This window comes from Rhyacophila brunnea, unplaced genomic scaffold (assembly GCF_057557595.1).
Source record: "Rhyacophila brunnea isolate RB1 unplaced genomic scaffold, BYU_Rbru_1.0 scaffold_3, whole genome shotgun sequence".
NCBI classification, from domain to species: Eukaryota; Metazoa; Arthropoda; class Insecta; order Trichoptera; family Rhyacophilidae; genus Rhyacophila; species Rhyacophila brunnea.
The window spans coordinates 2102436-2129495 of NW_028232965.1; the positions used below are offsets into that span (position 1 = coordinate 2102436).

At 29.4% G+C, this 27060-nt stretch overlaps 1 protein-coding gene across 7 annotated transcripts in view; it reads right to left on the minus strand.

Moving 5' to 3' along the window:
• Nucleotides 1-27060, minus strand: part of dnc (phosphodiesterase dunce) — an 847926-nt gene that overhangs the window by 138563 nt on the left and 682303 nt on the right. For all 7 annotated transcript variants that reach the window (XM_085953045.1, XM_085953044.1, XM_085953046.1 and 4 more), the window contains 2 exons: nucleotides 4213-4314; nucleotides 1451-1515 (listed from right to left, as the gene is read on the minus strand). In XM_085953045.1, coding sequence (XP_085809171.1) covers nucleotides 1451-1515; nucleotides 4213-4314 — 167 coding nt within the window. The remainder of the gene's footprint in view (nucleotides 1-1450; nucleotides 1516-4212; nucleotides 4315-27060) is intronic.

Consider the following 27060-nt stretch of genomic DNA (forward strand, 5'->3'; position numbering starts at 1 on the left):
ATGAAAAATTATATTGATAATTTCTGTGATCCCAAATTTGACAAGAATTAGGCATTTTATTATTCAAAAAATGGGCAAGATTTTAGACATTTTTAAATAATTCTACAGATACTGATTATAAGCTATGTCTTTCACCACTATTTTATGTAATAAACATACTTTATGCAGTCATCAACTGTTTAAAATAAATATAAAGGCTAATAAGGCTTCAAAATTATATAAATAGATTATCTACAACGTTTAAGGAATGTCCAGGGTTATGCTCTGAAAATAGCACAAAACCTCCATTTTGACCTACGCTGAGCATGTGGGCCGTTAACCCAGAAAGTATCGCAATTATTTTAGTATTTTTTTAAAATATCGCATGTTCAAAATCCGATCTACTAGATTTTTAATACCAAATAATAGCGGCCTAGCTCTAGATATTAGTATTAATTACTATTACACTATTGCTGTATTTTTAACACTGATTAGAAAATTATCGCATTGATAACATTTTGCCAAAGGGGTTTCCAAATCCGTCATCGCCGTTAGCAACTACGTACTTAAAATCTCCAATGAACACTAGATACTATTAGGTACAATATTCAATACAGAATACGGCTACATTGTAAGTACGTTATTTGTTTTAAACGTACCGATAAAAATAGGATTTATTTCAAGGTAGTTTTTACCCAAATAGTTTTAATTTGAAATAATAACATTACATAATAAATTTTTACGTTGTTTTAATTTAATTTATATCGTCTTCAAGTACATAAGAATATATTTTAATTTTAATTGATTTAAGTTTTATAATTTTTCATTTAAATAGTTTTGAGATGAGATGAGACCCGGGTTTCATCTTTCAGCATCTTTAGGCACACTCACCAAGGGAAACCATACAACTCATACAATATACTTACCTCTTATATACCGAAATCATACATTGTACTACATTGAAAACCATTATTACTAAATAAAGGATTTATCCAGACATTCTAAAATTTTAAGTTTTGGTGAGTTTGAATCCCTCTTGGTTTTATTTCTGGGAAGATTAAAAATAGATATGCTTTTGGTAATAATTATCCACAGTATATTGTATTTTAAAATGGGCAACGTAAAATATGTTTTTATTATTTCGAAAGAGTAATAATATCAAGCAGTTTAACGATAAACAATAATGAATTGAATTAGTAAAATATGCATACACCCCAACAATATTACAAAATTCATCACTAAACATATTCAAATCTTTCCCAACCGAAGAACTTTATAACAATGACACACTGTCTAACCTAACCAGTAGGAGGTATATGTTCACATTTATTTTACAAATTTCAGGCAAAGTTTAAAATAAATTAACCAAACTTTTAGCGAAAGGTATTTCATTGACAATAGGAAAAGTTTTTAATTATTCATAGAAACGCGCAATATTAAAATTAATATTAATATGATGAAATTTTCTCACCTCCTGGAACCAGATTTTTCGGGTTCGCCGTCGCGGAGGCTGTCGCGCCCGACGACCGACGAGACCTGCAAACGCATCACATAAATGTACTGTAATTTGCCTAACCATATATTTTATAGGCGTCAGTTTTTCTTTCAGTGATAAACTATTATGAATGATTGTCTATTTTTCTTTTTAATAATAATAGATATCTTATGAATAATATAATGTGTAATTAATGAGTCATAAATTATACCTTAATGTTTATCAATTAAATTCTGTTGATTAAATGAGTATAAAAGTGAGATACACTTTTCACATCACCACATCCGTATTTATGTGTAAAACAGAATAATAATTGAAACATGTAACTCTTTTGTATTATAAGTAATTATCACTTAATTACTAATATTCTAATATTATTCTCTTGGTAATGTCTGAAATGCCTTGATTTAAACACTATAAACTTTAAAATATATCAATATTATTTCTTCATCATTTAAAAATAATACCTCAATTAAGTACTTAATATAAATAGCAGTTATATAGAATTTGCAATCGCATAATATTTTAACTTTGTACTCAATTTATCCAACATGGTCATTGGTGCACATTTATGTCTCCAATTCTAAGCTTCTTAATTATTTATTTATTAAGTGTGAGTATAATATGTACTGATTTATAAAATTAATGTATTACAATGGCTCGTATGCACCAATGCCATTATTTGATCATCTCCTAATATAAGGACTATATTATATTTTTTCCAATGATACTTTGAAAACTAATTTAGATTGCATATTATCAGTAAATTTCAAATTAGCGTAAACTACGATATATTTTTTGTTAAAACAATTTCAGTCTTATCATTACAATATTATGTATTTTAATAATTATTATAAAGTACAAAATTTTCACAAACATGATTTAGTTAAGTACTAAGTGAAATTGAAATTATACAAAAAAACCATTTTCAATTTGAAATTGATAGCGGAGATATGAAAAAAATAATATTATTCGTAGCTGTGTTTTTAGCATTTATTTTATTACAATACCGGGGAATAAAATACTTTCTATATTTTTCCTTAAGCAAAAAAGTCTTTTTTTGTCATATAAATTTGGGTAAAGCAAAGTTACCCGGTAGGTTTACATAAGTATTTGTGTTGACTGTCGTCTTCAAAAAGCTTCAAAATGTATATATTTACAAAATTGTCAATGGAACACAATATGATTTGTCAAATTTTGATGTAACAAGAGGCTTGTCAATAACAGGTACCACGGAAAATACCTTCATACGTAAGTATCCTACTCAAAAGTAATTTCGAGCTTTTGAATATAACATCATATTATTTTTATTTACGCTCGCCAAATATATTATGTACCCATAAGAAACGATAGCGTGAGATTTTTTTACTTTGACTTTTTTAAACATGTCTATCACTAGCATTATTCTCGTTAGCTTTGTCGTATTTATCTAAAATATTTTATATATAAACTTAAAGTTAAGCTAAATAGTTTTATGACTATTTTAATAATCATGTCGAAGGATAGAAGAGGTGTATAAATAAAATTACGATGTTTTGGCAGTGTTTTTAAAATTCTCAACTCTTTCTTTTCAAGAAAAAATATTTTGATATAGCGAATACAGACCTGCGCATCTATTCTATACACATGACTGCTCTCGGCCGCTATCTAGTGTATAAAAGTTTCCAAGTATTAACACTTATTGTAATAATTACAATAAGTTAGTTGTAATTGTTACAATAAGTGCAATATTTTAACAGCACCTTTCTTGGCTGTGATAAATTTTAGAGTGGGATAGACAATTTTAACAGTTCAGACGGCTGACTTAATGTAATTGTTACAGTAAGTGTTAATATTTCGATACTTTCCTACCATAGTTAGCTGCTGTAAAAGTCGAAAGCAGTATTGTGTATAGAATAGATGCGCTGGTATCTTTTTTTTACTCAATTGAAGTTGAATTAACAGATTTTTTTACGAGAAATGGATCTTAACGACTTCAATCTATCAGGTTCATCCTCTGAGTTCAAAAACACATTGAAAATATGTATGTGAATTTTGCCAAACTCGGGAGCCCAGATATCATCAGCTGATACGGTAACCGCTCAGCCATCGTGGGCGTTACAGGTATCGTTAGTGGTTAACATAGTATCATACTGCGCATCTATTCTATACACAAGACTGCTATCAGGTATCGAGGGTAGTTTTACATATGTCTGTATCAAAGTATTATAATTGTTACAATAAGTTAGCCGTCTAAACAGTCAAACCTGTCTATCTCGCTCTAAAATTTAGCACACCTAAGAGAGATGATGTTTTTTAGAAATCAGCACTTATTGTAACAATTAAAACTAACTTATTGTAATTGTTATAATAAGTGCTAATACTTCGATACAAAACTATTAAATAATACCCTCGATAGCTGCCGAGAGCAGCCGATAGCAGTATTGTGTATAAAATATATAGATATCTATATCTTTTTGTGATAATTAAAATGATTAGACACTCAAAAATATTTTTTAAATTTTATGTCCATTTGTATTTTCAAATACTTTTAGAGAAGTTATTAGTTTCATTAATAATAATGTATAGCTGAGGAAATTAGATTGCTATTGCTTACAACCTTTTGTGTTTATTAATTATCTATGTACCAAAGGTCAAAACAATAAATGATGATCATTCGTTTTGTATTATTGATAAAACATTACAATGTAGCTAATAATTATAGTTGGATTTAAAAAGATATTGAATATTTAACTTACTTGGCTGTGGGCACGTTGGTAAGGTTGAGAAAATTGTTCCGTACACTTCGTAGGCTGGCCAGCACTTGCGCGAACGGCGTGACGATAAGATCTTCGCCATGACTGAAAAAAACCATAATCATTATTAAAAAACTATTGATAACTATTTTCAAAAGACTTATAATAAGAAAGCATGCATGAAAAACAAATATTTTATTTCCGTTTGGTCTCGACGTGTTGTTAATCGATCCTGAAATAGTGACAATCGAAATTAAATAACATTACAATAATAATTAATGTACCACGTTACAGCATTTGTAGGTGAACAAATATATTTTTCTGAATCTGATATAGGGATTAGTATATATTATCTGTTCTTTTAGTTATATTAAATCTCTCTATGAAGTATAATTATTTATCATACGCTTCAATATATATATAATTTTTAACACTACAACAGTCCACGAGGCCCAATGACAGTAGCGTATTGAAACAGTAGTGTTATTAGTAATATAAGTAAAATTTCTAAAATCACATAAACATATTGTGACTAGGGAATCCAATCCCGGGATCCCGAATCCCGGGATCCCGGGATCCCGAGCTATTTTCGATACCTATGAATCCCGGGATTGATAAACATAATCCCGGGATTTCGGGATTGATTTTTTTTTATCAATTTTTATGGAAAATATAACAGAAAAAATACTTTTAATACAAAATAACTACATTAGAAATAAACTGAGTTTGAATGAAGTTTGATGTGTAGGCTGCCGATTCATTTTATTTTTTCACATAGATTATTAAAAATGAGAAAGATTGGTAAAAAAACAATGCTTCGCACTTTTAACAAAGTAATTCCACCATGATATCATTCGTTTTACGGCAGTTTCATATTTGGCTGACTAATTAGATTTATGAAGCGGAAAGGCCATAAGTACGCCATGATTATTTGCTTTACTATTTTAAATCTCGCTGATCTATTCATTATGTCTTTACTATCAGAAATAGCAATCTCATATTAAATTCACATTATTATTTATATTATAATATTATTTACTCCATTAAACTTGTGTATTTCCAAGATTTAACGTATACAATATTAACAATAAATGTCTTAAATAGTATAAATTATACTAGATTTATTTTTGACCGATTTTATCAATGTTATTTGTAAATATAAAAATTTTATATTAACAATGGAAAAAAATCCCAATCCCGGGACCAGTCCCGGGATCCCGGGATTGTCAAATTGTAATCCCGAAATCCCGGGATCAGAATTTTGGCTCGGGATTGGATTCCCTAATTGTGACCTCACCAGGATCGACTGATGAAAGCACAGCGTTTTACGCACTGAACTACGAGGGCAGCTATATATATTTTTCTATTATATCTTTTTATTATTTAATTTATTAGTTAACATCGCCAATAAGTACTATCAATTCCATTTACTTAATGGAATTTGAATTTAAATTCTCATTGATAAAACGTTGTAGTATTTTATAGCGACCAAGTTTTTACGGCCATTCAACTACAAATGCGTAACGCGGTTAATATTATCTTTTGCGGTTAATAATGAAATAATTTTAAATATTGTGTGTATTTGGGTGACGGAATATAAAACAAAATATATGACAAATCAATTGATTTATTAAGTAAAACTAATTTTAAAAAGTTAAACTAGAACGTATGCAATAAATGTTATGAGTTGACAATTTAAAAAATAGTCAAAGACTGTAGTTCAATAAAATATTTTTTTTTATCATAGTGTTCTCACGTGAATTCAGATAAAATATTGTAGATTTGATTTTTTATGATACCAAATTGAATCTGAGTTGCTTTTACGTTTTTATATCGTAGATAAAAGTATTATAAAGTAATAATTGAATTTATCCCTACCGCTTTTTGTGGCTACAGCGGCCAAAGAAAATCAAAATTTCATGAAGTACCCACCTACCTATAAATTTTATTAAAGAAAATTTCAGTATTATTGGATAATATAATGTAGCTTAATGAAGCAAAGAGAATCAACCATTGGTATACGGACTATAAACGATTTTTCACGTCAATTATCATCAATTATTAATGCCTATAAGGAAGAAAAGGTTTCCATCATTATTCGTTAGAACCAAAACCTTTCAAAAAATCAATATGCGATCAGAAGGGTAGGTTTATTTTTAGGAAAATATAATATTATAACTTAAAATAACTATTGTTTTATTTGATGTTTGCATCAACAGAGAAAAGTGTTTATTGAAAAAAGGCATGTAAACGATTGTTTTATTCAAGGTTGAATATAAAATATAAGATGGATATAACATATTTCATTGAACATGAAACCTAAAACCACATCTGTCACAATAAAGATAAAAAGCTTTACCGATTAAGCTACCGTCTCAAACACTATCCATGCAATAATTCCTAACAACTATCTATCCGAGGTGTTATTTCAAATTCCGTTAATATTGGGAATCATATTTTGTAATTTTTAAATCAAGATCTTTTCAAACGTAAACGCCAAATAATTGTTTCTTAGCAGTACTGCCGATGCATATAGTTATGTCTCAGAGACAGTTATTAAAGTCACAAATTAGAAAATACTAAAATCAGTAGGTAATTATTATTTGTTTAACTAATTCGATTTTTTCGTTACGATATTAAAAATGGATAAGTTCTATTTTTTAAATTGAGAAAGATATTATAGGTATATCGCAGACATGTTTTGAGCCTTTTAAAGCCTATATTTCCATTACTAGAGTTTTTCAAAATAATGAATCATTTATTTTTTTATTACATTAAAAAAATATATAAAAGAAAAACCTGAATATCGCAGTTAATACTTACTGGTTGGTATATTCTCTCTCTGGAAAATTCGTCCGTTGGTATTGGTGAAATGAAAGCGAAGCTATAATAACCACTACACGGGAAAGCGGTTGCCATGGTGATCTTTAACGTGGGTATTTAAAGCCTAGCTATTTATTATTCTGGATGAAAGCTCAACCCACCGATGATTTTTAGAATCAATTGGCACGCAGAATTTTTGAAATAGCTCTCCTGATATAGATAAAACATATGAAAATATTACGTTTTTCCGAATATCTACCGACGATTTCTCTAACAATGATTACTAATAAATAACGGAAATTGTTTTTTAGGAATTAAAATATACTATTTAGCTAATTAGCATTGATTTCATAAAAGGCTTGTTGTGATCACAACGATATTAAACCTATAATAAATTTCAAAGCAATACGTAGCCAATACATTTTACGCGATATTGTTTTAACATAATGTAAAAAAATTGTACCTATATAATATATGGAAATAAAACATATTGGGAAGCAATATAATATATTTATTGATTGAGACCTTTTTTATTGTATTTTGTTTTTCGGCTGTTATTGTGTTTTCAACTCTTCCTTCGTCCTCCTGAGAATAGCCTCTATAATGAGCTCGAAACATTGAACAAAGAAGAAGAAATATGAATATATTGTTACAGCCTAAAAATAAAATACAAAATTAATAATATATAAATTTATACCTATATTTTTTATAATTGCTGTCAGATGCAACAATATACTCTATATAGCGATTTATATAGAAATAGTTTCACTTGATAAATAACTATATAATATTTTTACAACATCTTTTTAGATGTTGCATTTAGACCCCAAGATGTTTAAGGATTTTTTTTTAATATAGTAGGCTCTCAATATAGTGTATAATCATTCATTTATGATAAAGATGAGAAGCCAAAGTCAAATTAAAGCAATGAAACAAAACGTATATAATATTATATGATTATCATGGGTTGTATAAAAATGTTTTATTTATTATATCGTGGCAACTATTATTATTTAGTGAATAAATTAACAAACATAATATCTGTTACGTTCATTGACCATTAAGCTTAAGAGCATACATAAGTGAAACGGCAAATAATTTTCAACAGTAGGTGGAACGAAATTTCGCAGTCGTCGCCAATCGGAGACTGACAGTCAAGGTATAAGCACGTCAATTTCTTTTGTGGTGGCGTCGGAGGAATGTATTCTCAAATCGTGTAAATATGACTAAAAAACGTTCCGCATGTACTTGAAAAAGAAAACATGTCAATGAATATACTATTATTATTACGAATATAATAATAAACATAACATTAAAAGGACGCATGTAAATTTTTATGACAGATTATATTTCGTTCGGCTCGCGTCATTTGCACAATCCGCGCATCGCCTAGTCACGATCTTGTTAGACCATGCCTTAGCAGTAGCTGAAGTATAGCCTTAATAAGTGGGTATGGAAGTGTAATTATTATTTACATAGCTAAAGTTGTATCCAATTTAATTAAAAGGTAATATTTTATAAAGCTGCTCATACTATATTTTTTTTAACAGCGAGACCTTTTGACTGCGTTATCAACCTTTTCTTTGGTTATATCTTGTATAATATAGTATGGTTAAATAATTTATGATTAAAAATAGCATAGTGTAATAGATGCTGCACATGAGAAAAAAATCAACTGAGTCTACAACAAAATCGAATTATATTGTTATGGATTAATAATCTAATTTAATATTTGTTTCTTCATATGAAAATAATTGGTGTTTATAATCAATTTTATTAAGTGATATGATAGAATGATTAAAAACAGGTAATTTGTCTCTACATAATATTACGTCTTTCGAATATAATGAAAAAAAAATAATTGGAATATTTTTTTAAAATTAAATTACATTAATTTGCAATTCATTTTATTACCGATTTAAAATAACTAATTACCTACATGATAATGAATTTGATGGATATGAGTAACGTGTAACCATCGATGGAGAGTTATCGGGTAAGTGTATACATTTTTAATAAAATATATTTGTGTTACAATTTTTATTTATTTATTATTAAGCCATATTCTTGCCAGTATGTATCTTTAAATTATTTATATGTATTTTTTATATATTTCAGTGACATTATTTATTTATAGCACGCATAATATTGAGTTGCGGCAAAAACACTTTTCGTGAAAAACATCGCTGGAAAACTTTGAGGCCATGAATAAGAAATTGTTAGATTTTCGCTCGCTCAACGACTTCTGTTTACAAACACTCAGACAATTCGCGCCCGAGTGAACAAGATTATACATTTAAGCGCAGTGTTACCGTTTGCATTAAATCCAGTAAAGACCCATTCGTATATCTCAGTATACTATCAATACAGTATCAGGTATCACATACCATTATTTAATTAACTTTACTACATACTATAATAAAAGCACGCATGCATACGTAATAATGCGAAATATGAGCTTAAACTTTTTTAATATGCACTTTGACCACTGGTTTTTTTTTCGACCATATCCGATCCTAATAGGATTATATGGGCCTCCACAGAGTTAAGTAGAGGTTTGTATTAACAGATTTTGTTTTTTTTACGAGAAATGGATGTCAGCCAATTGCTCAACCTATTAGGTCCATACCCTGACTCACACACAAATTGAAAAACAATATGTGTACTTGCCAGACCCAGGATTCGAACCTGAGACCCACGGTGTGATAGTATAACGCTTAAGCCGCGCGGCCACCGTGGGTATCAAAGGTGTTGTGGGTATTTATAGCCACAGTAATAATTATTATGCGTGATAGATTTTTTTTAAATTATAAGATGCTATTTTAATTACATATTTTAAAATCTTGTCCTTTTAATTTGTTATTATTGATATACTATTGATAATGATATATAAAAAAAAAAACTGCTAATGACAGTGACATGATAGCGCGGATACTGGATTGTTAGTTAGAGTACTGAGATATACAAATAGGTCTTTACTTTTCCAAGTGGAAACATTAAAGAAGTACACTTGCAAAAAAGCTCTCGCTTACACTTGTGTGCGACGTGACAGGTGTCAAGAGCACGCCGCGGAGAAATAAATAAAATAAAAGCACATATTCGATGTCAGGTTTTATTGAATGGATCTCTTTGACAGACATTTTTTGTCCTCTCGAGAAGCGCTAAGTAGCGCGCGAATTTCACCCGCGGTTCAAGAAGATGGAACAAAATATTTTATGCCTGTAGTACCTACCTACGGGAAGGTTTACAAGTTTCATAAGTCGCGCAAACGTTGATCTATCGTGGATGTATGTGATATTATACGTTTTCTACGTCAGTGGTTTCAATTTTAAAATATATCCCGAGTTAATATAACGTCTAAATAGATGGATGCCATCGTGATTAGGGATTCCAATTCCGGGATCCCGAGCTATTTTCGATACCTATGAATTCCGGGATTGATTTTTTATCAATTTTTATGGAAAATAAAATAAAAACGAAAATATTACAGAAAACATACTTTTAATAACAAATAACTAAATTAGAAATAAACTGAGTTTGAATGAAGTTTGATTTATACCCATATTTAAGTTGCCGATTCATTTTGTTTTTCACATAAATTAATTAAAATAAGAAAGATTGGAAAAAAACAATGCTTCGCACTTTTAACAAAGTAATTCTACCATGATCTCATGAACGTTTTACGGCAGTTTCATATTTGGCTGACTAATTAGATTTATGATGCGGAAAGGCCATACCTACGTATTAAATTAGAACAATTAGAATTAAATGATTGGATGTAACACTTATCATCACAACTACTCTGATTCACTGATGTATATGTATTTTTTTTTTTTATTAATTATTAAATATAAATAAAACTAAATTTTAAAGATAATGCGTAAATGACTATTATTCGTTTCAATAGTGATCTTCATTAAACTAAAATAAATTATAGTACATAAGATGTTTGAAAATAATTGAAATCGTTGAGGTATAAAATAATATTGTTATTATACCCAGTAGACTTTCCGATAAAAAAAGAAAAGCCAAATGTTATATAGTATTTTTTAAGCCCGATAGAATTTGAAATCCTAAAAAATAACACAAAAAGATATTAAAAAAAAATAATAACCATCCTAATTTATCTTTGTTATAATATATAAGGTCCGGTGATGCCACCGGCGTGTAAACCGTACCAAACTGCATATTTTTGCGGTTGTAATGGAGTCTGTAGGGTCTCTTCTAGATTGGTCTCACTACACATGCGGGATTTTTGGTTATTAACAAATCCGTTAAGCCAAAAATGAACCTCATCACTGAACGCAATTTGGCGGGAAAGCAACACTTATAAGTTTTGCGAATCAAAGATTAATTTACAAAGTAAATTTAGATAATTTGGTGTTGTTGTTTAAGCATGACTTTATGCATGATAATTTGCCAGACTATAGGTACTGATTATAAATGTCAAAAAGTGTGTATAGTAAGTACCACACAGCATGGTTTCACAGTCAACCCATTCGTAAATTCTATCTAAGCAAAAAAAAAACACCCGTTAGAATAACTAGAATTAAATACTATTTTATTATTATTATTAGACACGTTGGAAGCCCATAAATTTGGGTAAATCATACACATATTTTATATTTGAATATAGGCTTAAGCAATTAATTATTAAGGCTATACTTCAGCTGAGGCATGGTCTAAAACGATGGTGTCTACGCGACGCGCAGATTGTGCGAACGACGCGTGACGAACGAAACATAATTTGTCATAAAAAATCAGCATGCGTCCTTTTAATGTTATGGTTATTGCTATTTAAGTAATAATAATAATATATTCATTGACATGTTTTGTTTTTCGAGTAAATACGTAACGTCTTTTAGTCATCTTTACACGATTTAAGAATTAATTCCTCCGACGCCATCACAAAACAAATTGACGTGCTCACAGGTCGACTTTCGCTCTCCGAATGGCAACGCGGGCGAAATTACGTCCCACCTATTGCTGAAAATTATTTGCCGTTTTACTGAAGTATGCTCTTAACACAATTTATTCAAATACAAAAATTTCAACGACACCATCTTGACAGGCGGAACTGGTAGTAGATAATTAAAATAATACAAGTAAAATAAATACCCACTTGAATGTAGTTATGTTATTTTATTATAGAAAGAACAACTTAACCTTGAAACTGCGCATGTTGCGATTTTTACTACTGCGCATGAATACAGGGTAAATTCAAATTATTGTTACCGTTATTATTCGGGACTGCTCTTACATGAAGCCTATTTAATCGTTTTATCTTGCATGGTATTAAAAAAACTTTAATAATAATAATAATTTATATTACAAAAAAATCGTCTTTATAAATAATAAATTATTCATTTAATGTGTTAACCAGTGTTTCTCAACCGGTGATCCGCGAATTTTTGGCGCCGATGCTAAAGATTACAATAAAATCTTCAAAACCCGTGCACCTGCAGGTATTTGTGCATAGTATTTTTATTTTTAAAATAGATTAATGGTTTTACGTAACGAAATCCACCGTGATAAGATGTTTCATTTACACGTGAATTGATAATATTTTTTTAATTCTGCGTTAACGTCCGCAAAACCTTTCTCATATTTTCAGTGGTTAAAAAAGTTGAAAAACACTGTAAAATAAACAATTTAAATTCCGACGTATTATTGTGTTGTCAATATACAGTAATCAACCGTATGTTACTATTAGCCGTATATCAACGTAGTTTAAATTAATGGAATTTATCATGTCCTAAATGACTAATCGTTGGTCCGATATAAACGAGTTAGAGGTTTTCTGATGGTTAAATTATGCAACAACTCCAGTCGCGCTAAGAGATTAATAAATTTCCCCACGAGAGACGACTTAAGCAAGCCCTCATAACGCAGTTTACTTCGTCCTTCAAAACACAAGTGGGAATCTGCGCAATACGTTACATGTAGGGTTTGCTATTTTTGAATCTGTCAACTTTATTTTATGCACGGCGTTCAGTAAAGTGTTTTCATTAACCTAAAGTAGACTTCCGTTGGAGCAATCCGCGCGATAATTTATTCCTTGTCCAATTTTAGAATTGCGAGACCGAGAAGTCGCATGGTTCTATTAGCATCCTGTGTTGCACTACAAACTAGTCGGTAGTAAATCTCCAATAAAACGTTTTAATCATTTGAAACAATGTATGTATAGAAATTTATTCTTACATAAAACATTATATTGGTGCATTTTTAAAAACATAGTTTGTATACAATAATTGTTATGCAATTTTACTCGTCAAACATATTTTACTACAACGTTTTTCTTAGCACGTAGTCTTATTTGTCCGGTGGTTCTTTGTCCGGTACAAATCTTGCAATCGATTTTTAACTAACTTTCCGACTAGCTAGACATTTGAAACTTTTCGAGTATATCAGAACACGATGCCAATGCATTTTTTAATATTTTTAGCCATCTTTAAGTAGAATTGAATTCATTTTCAGTTAATTCTGTTTTGTATGAAAAGTTATTTCGACACCATTATTGGTTGCTAGGGGTCTGGGGTCCTAGCAACTAAATTATTAATATATACGTGCGTTACAATGGAAATCAATATGACATGTCAAAATGACATTTCAGTATTATTTCTATCAAGTACAATTTTTTTGATCGTTTAAGTTAGTCAAGTCAAGTTTATGATTCAACAGAAAATTTAAAAACGTTGTATATAAAAAGTTCTTTTTATCTTGTAATTATTTAGAATTCCTATCGTAGTCTTGCTATTCTATAGTCAATATTAATGATAAGATTTTTTCTCATAATTAGATAATTACTTAAATACTTTCTGTTTAACAATAATTATTTGTAATTAACTATTTTTTTTATTAAACGAATAATTCACAAGATTTAAGAATGTAACATTCTAATTATTGAACATACCTACATAATGAGAAAATATATTATAACCAATAGAAACAATCTTTTTGAAAAAAGACACCCCGCAGGAATCGAACCTGCATCTCTCGGGTATGGCGCCCATGCACATATACCACTATGCTAAAGTAGTAATACTTAATTGCGACAAATTTTAACTAAAGCGCTTGCCAAATTGAGCTACTATTTGGCAATCGGCTTTTGTATTTTAAATCAATGTAGGTATTACTTTAATTACTAACCGACGTCACGGATCACTCCAAGATATTTTGTTTGTAACTTACTTGAACTTGCTAATAATTTTTAATTAAGGGGGGACATGCTCGTCGAAGGTCAAAATTGAGTTTTTATTGTATTTTCAAACCATGATCCTGGACACTCCTTAAACGTTGTAGATAATCTATTTATATAATTTTGAAGCTGTATTATCCTTTATAATTATTTTAAACATTTGATGACTGCATAAAATATTTTTGTTACATAAAATAGTATTCTTTTAAACCTCTTGCTCTAATGTTTTAGAATATAGTCATATTTCGGTACATAACTGTGCAGTGGTGTTAAGATTTTTTACATTTATTAATTATTAAACGCATTTATAAAACCATTAGCATAATTTATTATGAGATAATTTTTGTAAAATATTCACGATAAAAAATTATATTGATAATCTTTGTGATCGCAAATTTGACAAGAATTAAGCATTTTATTATTTAAAAAATCGGCAAGATTTACACATTTGAAGATGATTTTAAAGATATTTATTATAAGCTATGTTTTTGACCATTTAAGTCTAATAAACATCTTATGAATAATAATTGATTTATAATAATTATTGACCTAAGATTAAGGTAGTGTTTTTTTGAAATACGCCATTTCTTTTGTCATTCCCCAGTGGTTAACCTACAACATACAGCCGTAGCCATAAATTGACAAACTATAATTAAAGTAGGAAGTAAAATGATATTAACGCGCGTGTTTGAACATGTACCGTTTAAAAAAAAATAAAAAAAAATTCGGTTAGGTACATGTTCAAACACGCGCGTTAACATAATTTTACTCCCTATTTTAATTATAGTTTGTCAATTTATGGCTACGGCCGTATGTTGTAGTTTAACTACTGGGGAATGACAAAAGAAATGGCGTATTTCAAAAAAACACTACCTTATTCTTAGGTCAATAATTATTAAAAAGCAATCATTATTCATAAAATGTTTATCACACTTGAATGGTCAAAGACATAGCTTATAATAAATATCTTTAGAATCATCTTCAAATTTGTTAATCTTGCCGATTTTTTGAATAATAAAATGCCCAATTCTTGTCAAATTTGGGATCACAGAGATTATCAATATTATTTTTTATCGTGAATATTTTACAAAAATTATCTCGTAATAAATTATGCTAATGGTTTTATAAATGCGTTTAAAAATTAATAAATGTAAAAAATCTTAACACCACTGCACAGTTATGTACCGAAATATGACTATATTCTAAAACATTAGAGCGAGAGGTTTAAAAGAATACTATTTTATGTAACAAAAATACTTTATGCAGTCATCAAATGTTTAAAATAATTATAAAGGATAATACAGCTTCAAAATTATATAAATAGATTATCTACAACGTTTAAGGAGTGTCCAGGATCATGGTTTGAAAATACAATAATTACTCAATTTTGACCTTCGACGAGCATGTCCCCCCTTAACTATTTTTTTATTCAACGAATAATTCAGGAGATTTAAAAATGTAACATTCTAATTATTGAACATAATTATGTAATCAATCAATAAAATGCATGCGATTACGGTGTTAAGAAAACATTTGGAGAACAGGCCTTTTTGATATGGTAATAAAACATGGCAAATTAGATTATTATTTTAATTTATAATAATAATGGTACCTACTTAAGAAGTCTTGCTAGAAGCATACATTTAGTATGACACTATACTTAATCGGATAGGTACAATTTTAATAGTGAAAGCTGATCACAATCTATACTAATGTGAAAATTGATCTATCTGACGATGTGTCTGTTTATTAGGTTAACTAATAGACTAATATTGATAAACTTGTACAGCTTATAGAACACATAATTCGTATAAATAATTCTATTCTGAATATTGCTCAAAGAAACTTTTCGTAAAAACGCATTTGCTACAATATGCGATGAGGCGCGACTTGAGAAGTTTTTACATTAAATCAAACAAATTGTATGTCTACACACCTAATTCAAAATAAATCAGAGAAGCTATTTTATACACAAGGCGGCTATCGAAGGTATTTTATCATATTTATGTATGGAGGAATTTAATTTTCACAATAAGTTAACCGTCTAAAGTTTAGTTAAAGTTAGACTCTAAACTGTCAAAAAGTTCTATGTTCAGCCCCTCTCTTGGCAGTGTTAACTTTTAGAGTGAGATATACAGTTTTGACGGTTTAGACGGTTAACTTATTGTAACAATTATAACATTGAAAGAAACAGTTTAATTAAAAATTATGTATCTGTATTTTATTCAGACAAAGTAATGGGCACCTGTTAATTATTAATATAGTGTAAAACGATATATTATTATATATTTATATATATATATATTGTAAAATACAGAAATAGTTGATAATAATATATAAACAAATTAATGACATTATTGTTACATCAGTTTTAATTTGGCGGAAGTATGATTTATAAATTTTGAATTAAGAATAGTTTGAAATTCGTATATGGTATATTATGATAGAGTAAAATTTGGGAAAATTTAACAAAGACTTTAGCTGATATAATAAAATATGGCAATCAATCCCTACGGAGAAAAAATGCGTGATGATTGATTTGAGTAATAAATTGATAATTATTTAATGGAAAATCACATTGTTTTTTTATGCCTATTGATATTTGCACTGATTATTACTACATATGAAAATGAAAAAGCAAAGAAAGATTTGTAATAATTTTCATACGAACAGTATTTTTATGTTTACTGATTTGGTAATAAAAATAAGTTACATTGTTGAATATATTATTGTGTGTACAAACAAAAGGAGCAGTATAAAATAAACAGACGAAGACAAACAAAAGATTCTTTGGAAAGAAAATTAGTTTTCCCAAAAGAAATGAATGTTGCAAAACAAAAAAAAAATGGCCAGAGGCCACGCAACGGCAGTCGACACGAAGCTAAAAAGATTCTCTTCCGCTAAAAGTTGAACGTATGATCGACAAAGCGATTGAAATTGAAATATTTCTTTCACAGTATAACACCGCAATTCAATAGGTAATAACTTTTGCGATGTAAGAGAATGGTTATCAAAAAACCCAAGAGGGAATTCACTATCGATGTATTCTGATAATAATTGCTTTTTTGAAAGCCGACGAAAAAATATTTTCAAGATAAATAAAATAATGGTAACTTCAATTAACGACGGTCTCTGCTGACACTACAATTTGCATATTAATTACCAAGCAACTTCGGCAGGACACGAGATTAAATTAAAAATTATGAGTAATTTTTTGGTGAGCTGTAAACTTTTTCGTATCGATTTAATTGGACAGTATTAATTAGGACGCAGATATAAAATCAAGTTATAAGATAAACACATATATGTAAATAAAATCAAGTTATAAGATAAACACATATATGTAAATAAAATCAAGTTATAAGATAAACACATATATGTAAATAACAGATTACATCGACGTTAATAATTTTGCAATGCCTTTCACATAGGAATATATCATATATAAATTATTATTATTAAGGTGACCAGATCTGTGGTTTCGGGGTAAAAGTGTTTAAGTTATTTTGGTTATAGTTGAGATAATCGGTTTCGAAATAAATCAGTTTTAAAAATACTTTTGCTTCAAAATTAATTGGTGTATCTTTGTTTTATTTGTTTTACATTATTTATGTATTGTTATGTTTTTGATATTGTATATATATAACTTGTAAACACCTCAGATATATCTATATGAATTAGAAAAAAATCATATTTGGAAAAAATACGATATCCGACGAGATTTGAACCCGTATAACCACTGGTATCGCGCCAACTGTGCATTAACCAATTAAGCTTCCAGCTTCTTATCTAATTGGGACAATTTAAACTAGTAGGTCATACATGCAGTGCTTATCAAATTCTGAGGAGTTTTCTAGTTACTTATATACGTTCAAATAATATGTAATGTTTCATTCTCAAAATCTTGTGAATTATTCCTTCAATAAAATAAACGGTTTAGTTTGATATTGTGTTATATTCAATGTTTTGAATGAGTAATTTTACTCATTCAAAATATCTATTTATTTTGCTTACGTGTGACAATATCTATGATATACAAAAAAAAAATCTTCACACACATTCGCATTAAAATCTTAATTACGAAAAACGCGACATAATAACTTTTACCCTGCAACCACAGAAATATAAACAAAATTTTGAGTACATAAAAAGAAAGGTGGAAGATTGGTAACGATGTGTAATATAAAATATACGGTATGGGCATGGACGTGCCGAGCATAATGCGTAAGGGCAAACAAAAAACAAACTATTTTGATAAGAGAACAAAAAGCATAATGTGACATTATAATATTGCTGGATACATACTTTAAGTGAAAATATGCAGGCCATATAGCTCAAAGGAGAGACAATCGCTGGACAAATCGAGTAAATGAAGTAGAATATGTCCGAAAAGTCAACAGACCTAGAAAATGCTTGACTACAAGATCTGCGGAAGTGCGCGACAACGCAATGCACATGACCGATATGAATGTAATTAGTTTAGACATGCCTTCACCTGGCAGTGGACTAATTGACGATGATTATGATAAATTATAACAAATGAATCATGTTTTATATCTTTATGAGCACATACAAGATGAATTGAGCATTGTTGGTGAATCCAATCACATATTATCTTATAAAACGAACTGGAAAAGATAAAAAGGTTCTATTCAAAAATTTATATCATCACTAAAAATTACAAAAAAAATGCACAAATCGGGTAATTTAAACTTACTACATAAACGTGAACACTGATAGATTCTACTCGAAAAAAAATAGTGGGAGTGGGCGGAGAGCGATAGGCTCAATTATAAAGTAAAGTTGAGAGTAATAACCGTTTTTTCTTTTGTTTTGTTAACCGTCAATTCATGGTGGAACTGCATTGTATTGTTGTTTGATTTAATAAAACGCTTGAATTCACTTTTAAAAGTGGAATAAGTACTACAAAAGAAATGCGTTTTATTAAATCAAACAACAAGTAATAACCGTAACAATAATCATATTAGCCTTGCTTAATCACTGAGTACTAGAATAAATTTCATCTGCGTGTATTGATGGTAAAATAGCCCCATTATAGGTATCACATAATAAGCAGCTATAAGGATTCCAATGAAAAGATATAATTTTTTTAATAATTTTTGTACCTTTTACTTTACTTTTCATACTGTTTTTGTGATTCTGCATATATTTATTTCTTCTTTACACTGTTTCTTTGTTTTTAGATGTCATGTTGTCAAAGTAAACTTGATTTGAATAAAAAAAATGGTTTCATTCTTTAAAAATCTTAAAATATATAAGTACCCACTCGTATCAATCTGTATAAAAATATATTTCATGTAATATGAGGAAACACTTCAGATATTATTTTATACTAATACAAATTATTTTGTGGACAAATTAAAGTCTACATGATATTTTCACTAATATAATTATTGTCATTTTTATTTTTAACCTGTCTTTTTAGTACCACGCAGAGATGTCTTTAAAGGTCAGATGGATTTAATTTTATGCATAAAATTTTCTACGAAGCTGTCCTATTTATTTACCTCAGTAAATATTGTTTTCAATAATAAATATTTGAAATTAAAAATGAAATGTATACAGACTGGATGATTTACATCAGAATAATATAACAATACGCCTAAATACAAGTACTTGGTTGCAAACCATTATTTTTTAAATCATTTTTTATTAAATTGAATATGTTATAATGCACAAATAATTAAAATTTGATAGGGAAAACAATGCAGGTATTATTGGCACGTACCTCTACATAATATAGAGAAAAATAAAATACAATAAATATCCTGACCATAAATACACGATTCCAATAAGATCATATTGGCCTTGACAGAGTGGAGGTTTGTATTAACCGATTTTGTTTTTACAAGAAATGGATGTCAGCCACTATTAGGTCCATACTCTGACTCAAACACAAATTGAAAAATAATGTGTGCTTGCCAGACTCACGATTTAACTTGAGATACACGATGCTATAGGCTGACGCTTAAGTCACGCGGCCATCGTGGGTGAAATTAAAAAAAAAATCTTAATTATTCATGCTAAAGCCTTCGAATCAGCCTGTAACGGCATATTATATGGTGCTAAATAGAGCTTATATTATTATTAGCGTCGGTGATTTGGTTTTATATGGACTGGCGTAATTATGATTATTCAAATATAGTTTCCCAGTTTTTCAAATTAAAACTATGTAAATACATATAAGTAAGTTCTAACAGGCCGGCCTTAAGTATGTTTTCAATATACATTCAGCTAGATATTGAAAATACATTTTAGAAACTTTTCAGGTAAATAACTGATTCAGATTCAAAGAAATGGCAGGTGTTAAGTAAGCCATTTTTCATTTAGTAGTAAATAATCAACATATCGAAGAATTTCAAATGTGAAAGATCTTATACTATTTATTATCTCAGTGCTAAACCACGCTCTTTAGGTATAGTAAAAATAATATTATTATATAGAATGCGTAAAAATAAGTGAAAAAAAGATTCGTCTTTGATGTTTATTTACAGTTAACTGGTTGTTCCAGTTTAGTACTTTCGTGAGTGAAAACCATAAAAATCGCTAACAGCTAAAAGCGTAAATCAAATCACGTATACACTACGCAGGAAATATTTTTCCATATAGTTTTATCACGCATAACACATAAAGTTTTTCATGTAAATATAATACGCGAATAAGTATTATATCTGTCGTGATATTTTTCAATTCAAAATTTTATTCAAACGGTAAAAAATATTATTTTTTATTTACGTGAATACTATTGTGATACTCACTTGAATTTCAATGTTTAATATACAAAAAAATATGATACATATTACATATTATTATATAGCTAGGTATACAAATATTTTTAACAATACAATAGACCATGAGGCCTGTAGTTAGTGTGAGTTGAGTAGGGAGTATTGTAGTTAGTAGTAGATATGAAACAATCACGAACACCGAGACTTTGAGATTATCACATAAATATATTATTGTGACCTCACCGGAAAACGAACCTGAAATGATATTTAGATATATGTTCTGTAATTAATAATAAAGTTATTTTAAAATAAAAAATATACAAATATTGTCTACATTAGATAGGTGAAATTAACTTAATAACATTAAATTATTGTATGTAAATTTAGTTTAAATTTTAAAAAGCCTGAAGACGCGAAAAGGCATTTGAAAATATTTATAAATATACATTTATTCACAAAATAGTATTTCTGATGATTTCTTAAACTTTTTCTAAAATCAGCAAAAAGCACTTCATAATTAATTAACACCACGTTATAATAATAATATGACTATACAATAATATTAACAATCTATATACATTTTTAAATTTTCTGTTGAATCATATAAACTTGACATGACTAGCTTAAACGATCAAAAAAAAATGTACTTGATAGAAATACTGAATAATGAAATGTCATTTAATATTGATTTCCATAGTAACGCACGTATATATTATTTAATAATTTAGTTGCTAGAACCCCCTAGCAACCAATAATGATATCAAAATAACTTTTCATACAAAACAGAATTAATTAAAAATGAATTCAATTCTACTTAAAGATGGCTAAAAGTATTAAAAAAATGCATTGGCATCGTGTAAAGATCTATAATATACTGTCTCGAGATAAGAAGATATACTGGAATTTGGTCATGAGCGTTGAATAAAAGACATGGCCAAGATAAGAAAGTTACATTATTAATTATTATTATGATTTTAAGCCAAAGTTAAGCAACCAGATTCTCTCGGTTTTATAATTGAGGTGCGTAATCGTTCAGTTGACAAAGGCCTACGGTAATGTGATAACGTAGGGTAAGAGGAAAATTGTGAGGTAATCAAAGTGATTACACGGTTGTAATTGGTGCAAAACGCCGAACCGAATGGCCGGGTTCGACGACCAGCTCTCGTCGCGTGCCACAGGCCGGCGGCTAAAAATAAACCCATTATCCACGCGCGCCCGGCCTGCAGCTGGATTTCGACACGGAAACATGCATTAACCTGCATTGGCGGACCCATTTTCTTGGTGAAACTAGCCATTGACGTCATACCGGGAAAATCGATAGATAGGTACTAAACTTAACGGCCGTGCCAATCCGAGAGAGAAAATCGATGACCCGTTGCGTCGGTGGTGTTTGTTTACCGGTCAAGGAAAATATTATACAAGCTTTATAAATATAATCACCTATCAGTTTAGTTCAGTTCTAGTCGCATGACAGTGCTATTTTCTATAAAAGACAAATATGAAAATGACACGCTCAAATATAAAAAATCAATATTATAGTAGGCATATTAGCAAAATAGCTCAAATGCATACATGCAATTTACTATATTGAACTTTATTGCAATATAGATGGAACTCATTTTTCGGTGATTATTATGGTCACGAAAATTCCGCACACTAAAATTACAGGCACATAAATATATTAACATTTAAACTTATCAAAGATCAATATGAGTACTCAGTAATTTTCAATTTCAGCCGCAAACAAAATAAAAACATTGTAGAGTAAATTAAAAAAAAATACATATTACACAGTTTTTTTACATAATTGTATTACATACATGTTCATGTAAACTGAGACTACAATATACTCAAAGTATAAGACGTATTGATTATATATATATATGTACGGAATTTTCTGTGTTGAAATTACAAACACATACAACATAGCGTACTTATTAGAAAATAAATATCTAGCCTCAAAGTGAAAAACGTATCTTCAATTCCCACTCGATTTTTCTATGTTTTTCTAATACGCACGTTTCTGATGTTTTTCATGTTATGCATGTTCCATATACTGTTTTTTCTCCGAATTTCAGTAATTACTTATATATTCAGAATATACAACGAAATGTGGGTAAATGAATGGTTGTTAACCATTTTTTCAACTTAACCGTAGGTACATCAGAATACTACACTGATTATTTTCTCAAAGAGAAAACAAAGTGTATCACATTGGTTAATCTATTCACTAAGTTATTAATAATGGATGTGTAAATTCACGAATAAATACGCCAGCGAATATATATAGTATATAGCAAGTACCAGCGGTAAGAGAAGATAATGATTTTCTACCACCGTGAGACCAGCAGCTGTAATATTTAAAATAACTAATATCTCTTTGTAGCAAAGTGGTATTTCAAGGAGATTGCTGTCTCTGAATGCTTTTGTGTCGTCAAAATAATATAGTATAGATATTATTCAACCTTACAATATAATAAATTGTAAATCTTCTGCATTTGAAATCTACGCTCTTGAAAAAACAAAACAGCCTGACTAAAATGAGCGACGATCAGTCCGCTATCATCTGACTGTCATTTGTTTAGAAAATATATCGAAACATATATACACTTTTATATGAATTAGTAAAATAATAAATATCATTATCATCAGTCAGACTAAATCCACTGCTGAATGAAGATATTTCTAGATGATTCTTGTTAGTTGGGTTAGTTAGGAGTTGTGTTGACTTGTACTTCGACAAGAATTAACTAACCCACCAAACCAGTTTTTATTTTTGGTTTTCTATCCTTATGCGTTATGCCAAGCAGTCAGCATATACCTTTCCATACCACGTCATATGTAGAGGTTTTATACAACCCTACAACTGAAATATTTTTAGCTATGCTCATTTCTACAGCATAGACAAGAACGCAACGGAAATTACACAGTCGTCATAGAGCACTCTTATAATGTAGTCGATCGGAGCTGCTCCCCGTTCCCTTTCAATATCTATTCCAAAAGTATCATGTTATGCGTTTACTCAAAACTTATAAACCATACAAATACCAACTTGTGTTTTCGTTAATCCAGCCCATCACATTCCACACACACGACGCCACCATCTGAAGATAATGAAGATATACATAACATCGGGGGTAAGAACGTAACGTCGAACTTCCCCCCGATAAATGGTGACCCCGACGTGATGGTTTATATTATGGCGTAAATAAATTGGTTGTTATTACATGGCACTATGAAAAGACAGTATATTAATTTAAATTTTGAGTAAAGGCGTAACATGATACTTTTGGAATAGATATTACATGGAACGGCGAGCTGCTCCGGTCGACTACTACTAAATTATAGGAACGCTCAATGACGACTATGTCATTTCCGTTGCGTTATTGTCTATACTCTAGAAATGAGCATATACAAGAACATGTGACACATATGATATTATAATGATAAAATTAAATAATCAATTAGAATGAAATTGAAAATATTGCTATATGTATTAATAAGTCTTTATCATTATGTACTAAAATATTAATTTAAATTGAAAAACATGAATATTATTATTTTTTTTAATATTTGTGTAAAGCATGTTTAGAAAATAAGGACAATACTAATTATGACGATGAGATTTTCGCTAAAAAATACTGAGGTAATTTAATATTTAATCAATAAAATGGCTGTAAAGTATTGTCTACCGAAGAATGTAGTTAAACAAAATCAATATTGTTTTACCACAGTAATATTCTTTTCTAGTATTAATATATTTCTATCATTCACTTTATGCTTCCAAACCGGCCTGCGTACAAAAATATCAAAGTGGGAACTGATATTAATGACCGCTCAGCTCGAAGGTAAACATTTTCACAAAAGCGTTTTACTTTTAACGTTTATTTTGGAAACTTACTTAGGAAAGCTGGAACGTTAAACATTTTTATTGGAGTGTGCACCTGTAACCTCCCCGCATATAAAAATCTTTGTTTATCATACTTATATTATTTTATCGCTAAACCGAACATCAGTTAGTGGATACTCGACAGCTAAAAAAACTTTTCCTATATTCGTAGCTAGAATTTAAAGGAAGCATTATTATCGTTATTTTCATTTATTTTTGAAATTATTAACTCGTTTTAAAAAGATTTCTTTAATAAATTTGTAATTTTAACTGCAATATTTGAGTTATTTTAAACTCAAAAGAAGAATAATTTATAATTAAATATGACGTAAAGTTATTATAATAAAATACATTGATAATCTTTTAAGTAATACATTATTAGTATACAAATAATTAAAATTTATAAATAAACTCGTAATATATAATATTATGCATGGTAAAATTATTGATTTAGGTAGCTACTATAAACATAAAATAATTTATATTAGAAAAGCCAACTGCCAAAATAAACGGAAATTTGTGAATCTTTTCAAAAATGTAAAAACTACTAAGTAGTTAATTTTGCTGCAATTAATAGGATGCACATAGGTTTGTAGATAGAGCACATCGGCGCGATTCCAATGAACGCGGGTTCGAATTCCGCTGGGCGTTGTTTTTTTTTTTCAAAAAGATTTTTTCTAGTAGTTATATATATCTCCGAGGTGTTTTCAAATTATGTATGTTCAATAAAATAATTATTACTTCCAAATTTATGGACTGGCTTAATTTAGATTCTACATAATATAATACGTTTCCTTTAAAGGGATTCAATATTTACAAAATGTATTAATATAGTACAGCTGCCTTCATTTTATGTCATTGTGATAGAATCTACGAGATTCCATGGTCACGGAAAATTGTTCCTTAGCCTACGAACTAAGATGCTATAATAGCAACCATATAATGAAGGCAGTTACGTCCTTAGGCAAAATGCCGCTCCTAGGCAGTGCCAAAATGCCGCCACATTTTTTTTATACAGTACTCTTTATCATCCTTTCATGACTTCAATATCTAAGAAATGTGTTGTATGGATACGTTTCTAACAAGATATATACCACTAAATCTAATTTAAATGCCATCTCTGCTCCAACAGATAATATTGCGAGTCTACAGTTTCAGATAAGTAACTACATTTAAAAATACACTTGACTACTTCCAAAACTGAGTGACTGGCAAACATATTTGGATAAATTTTAAATTAGATGTGCACGTGTCATTGCTGTTCACCAAGAACGTGGCGTCGAAGGACGACGGAAGTAAACTAGACATCACGAAACCGACAAAAAATTCTGTTAAAACTTTTATAGTAGGTAGGTAAGTAATTAATACATTTTGTTTCCAATCAGTGAGCTGATTTTTGTAATGGAAAGATATTTCATGTATTACTAAGTTTAGGTAGCTATTTCTATACGTATATACCTAGTGATTCTCCTCGATTTGCCGTCCTTTAGGTAACTGCCGCCCCCAAGCGACGCTCAATCTGCCTACCCCCACGGGACGTCACTGAGTGAAGGAATGTCGTAGGTAGACGTGCTGTTTTTTCCTTACCGTAATTAACATGATATGGAGTAGCAATAGTAGGTAGTCGGTTTTATCTTAACGGCCCACGTGCTCGTCGTAGGTCAAAATTGAGTTTTTATTGTATTTTCAAACCATGATCCTGGACACTCCTTAAACGTTGTAGATAATCTATTTATATAATTTTAAAGCCTTATTATCCTTTATAGTTATTTTAAACATTTGATGACTGCATAAAGTATTTTTGTTACATAAAATAGTATTCTTTTAAACCTCTCGCTCTAATGTTTTAGAATATAGTCATATTTCGGTACATAACTGTGCAGTGGTGTTAAGATTTTTTACGTTTATTAATTTTTAAACGCATTTATGAAACTATTAGTATAATTTATTACTAGATAATTTTTGTAAAATATTCACGATAAAAAATTATATTGGTAATCTCTGTGATCCCAAATTTGACAAGAATTAGGCATTTTATTATTAAAAAAATCGGCAAGATTAACACATTTGAAGACAATTCTAAAGATACTTATTATAAGCTATGTCTTTGACCATTCAAGTGTGATAAACATATTATGAATAATGATCGTTTTATAATAATTATTGACCTAAGAATAAGGTAGTATTTTTTT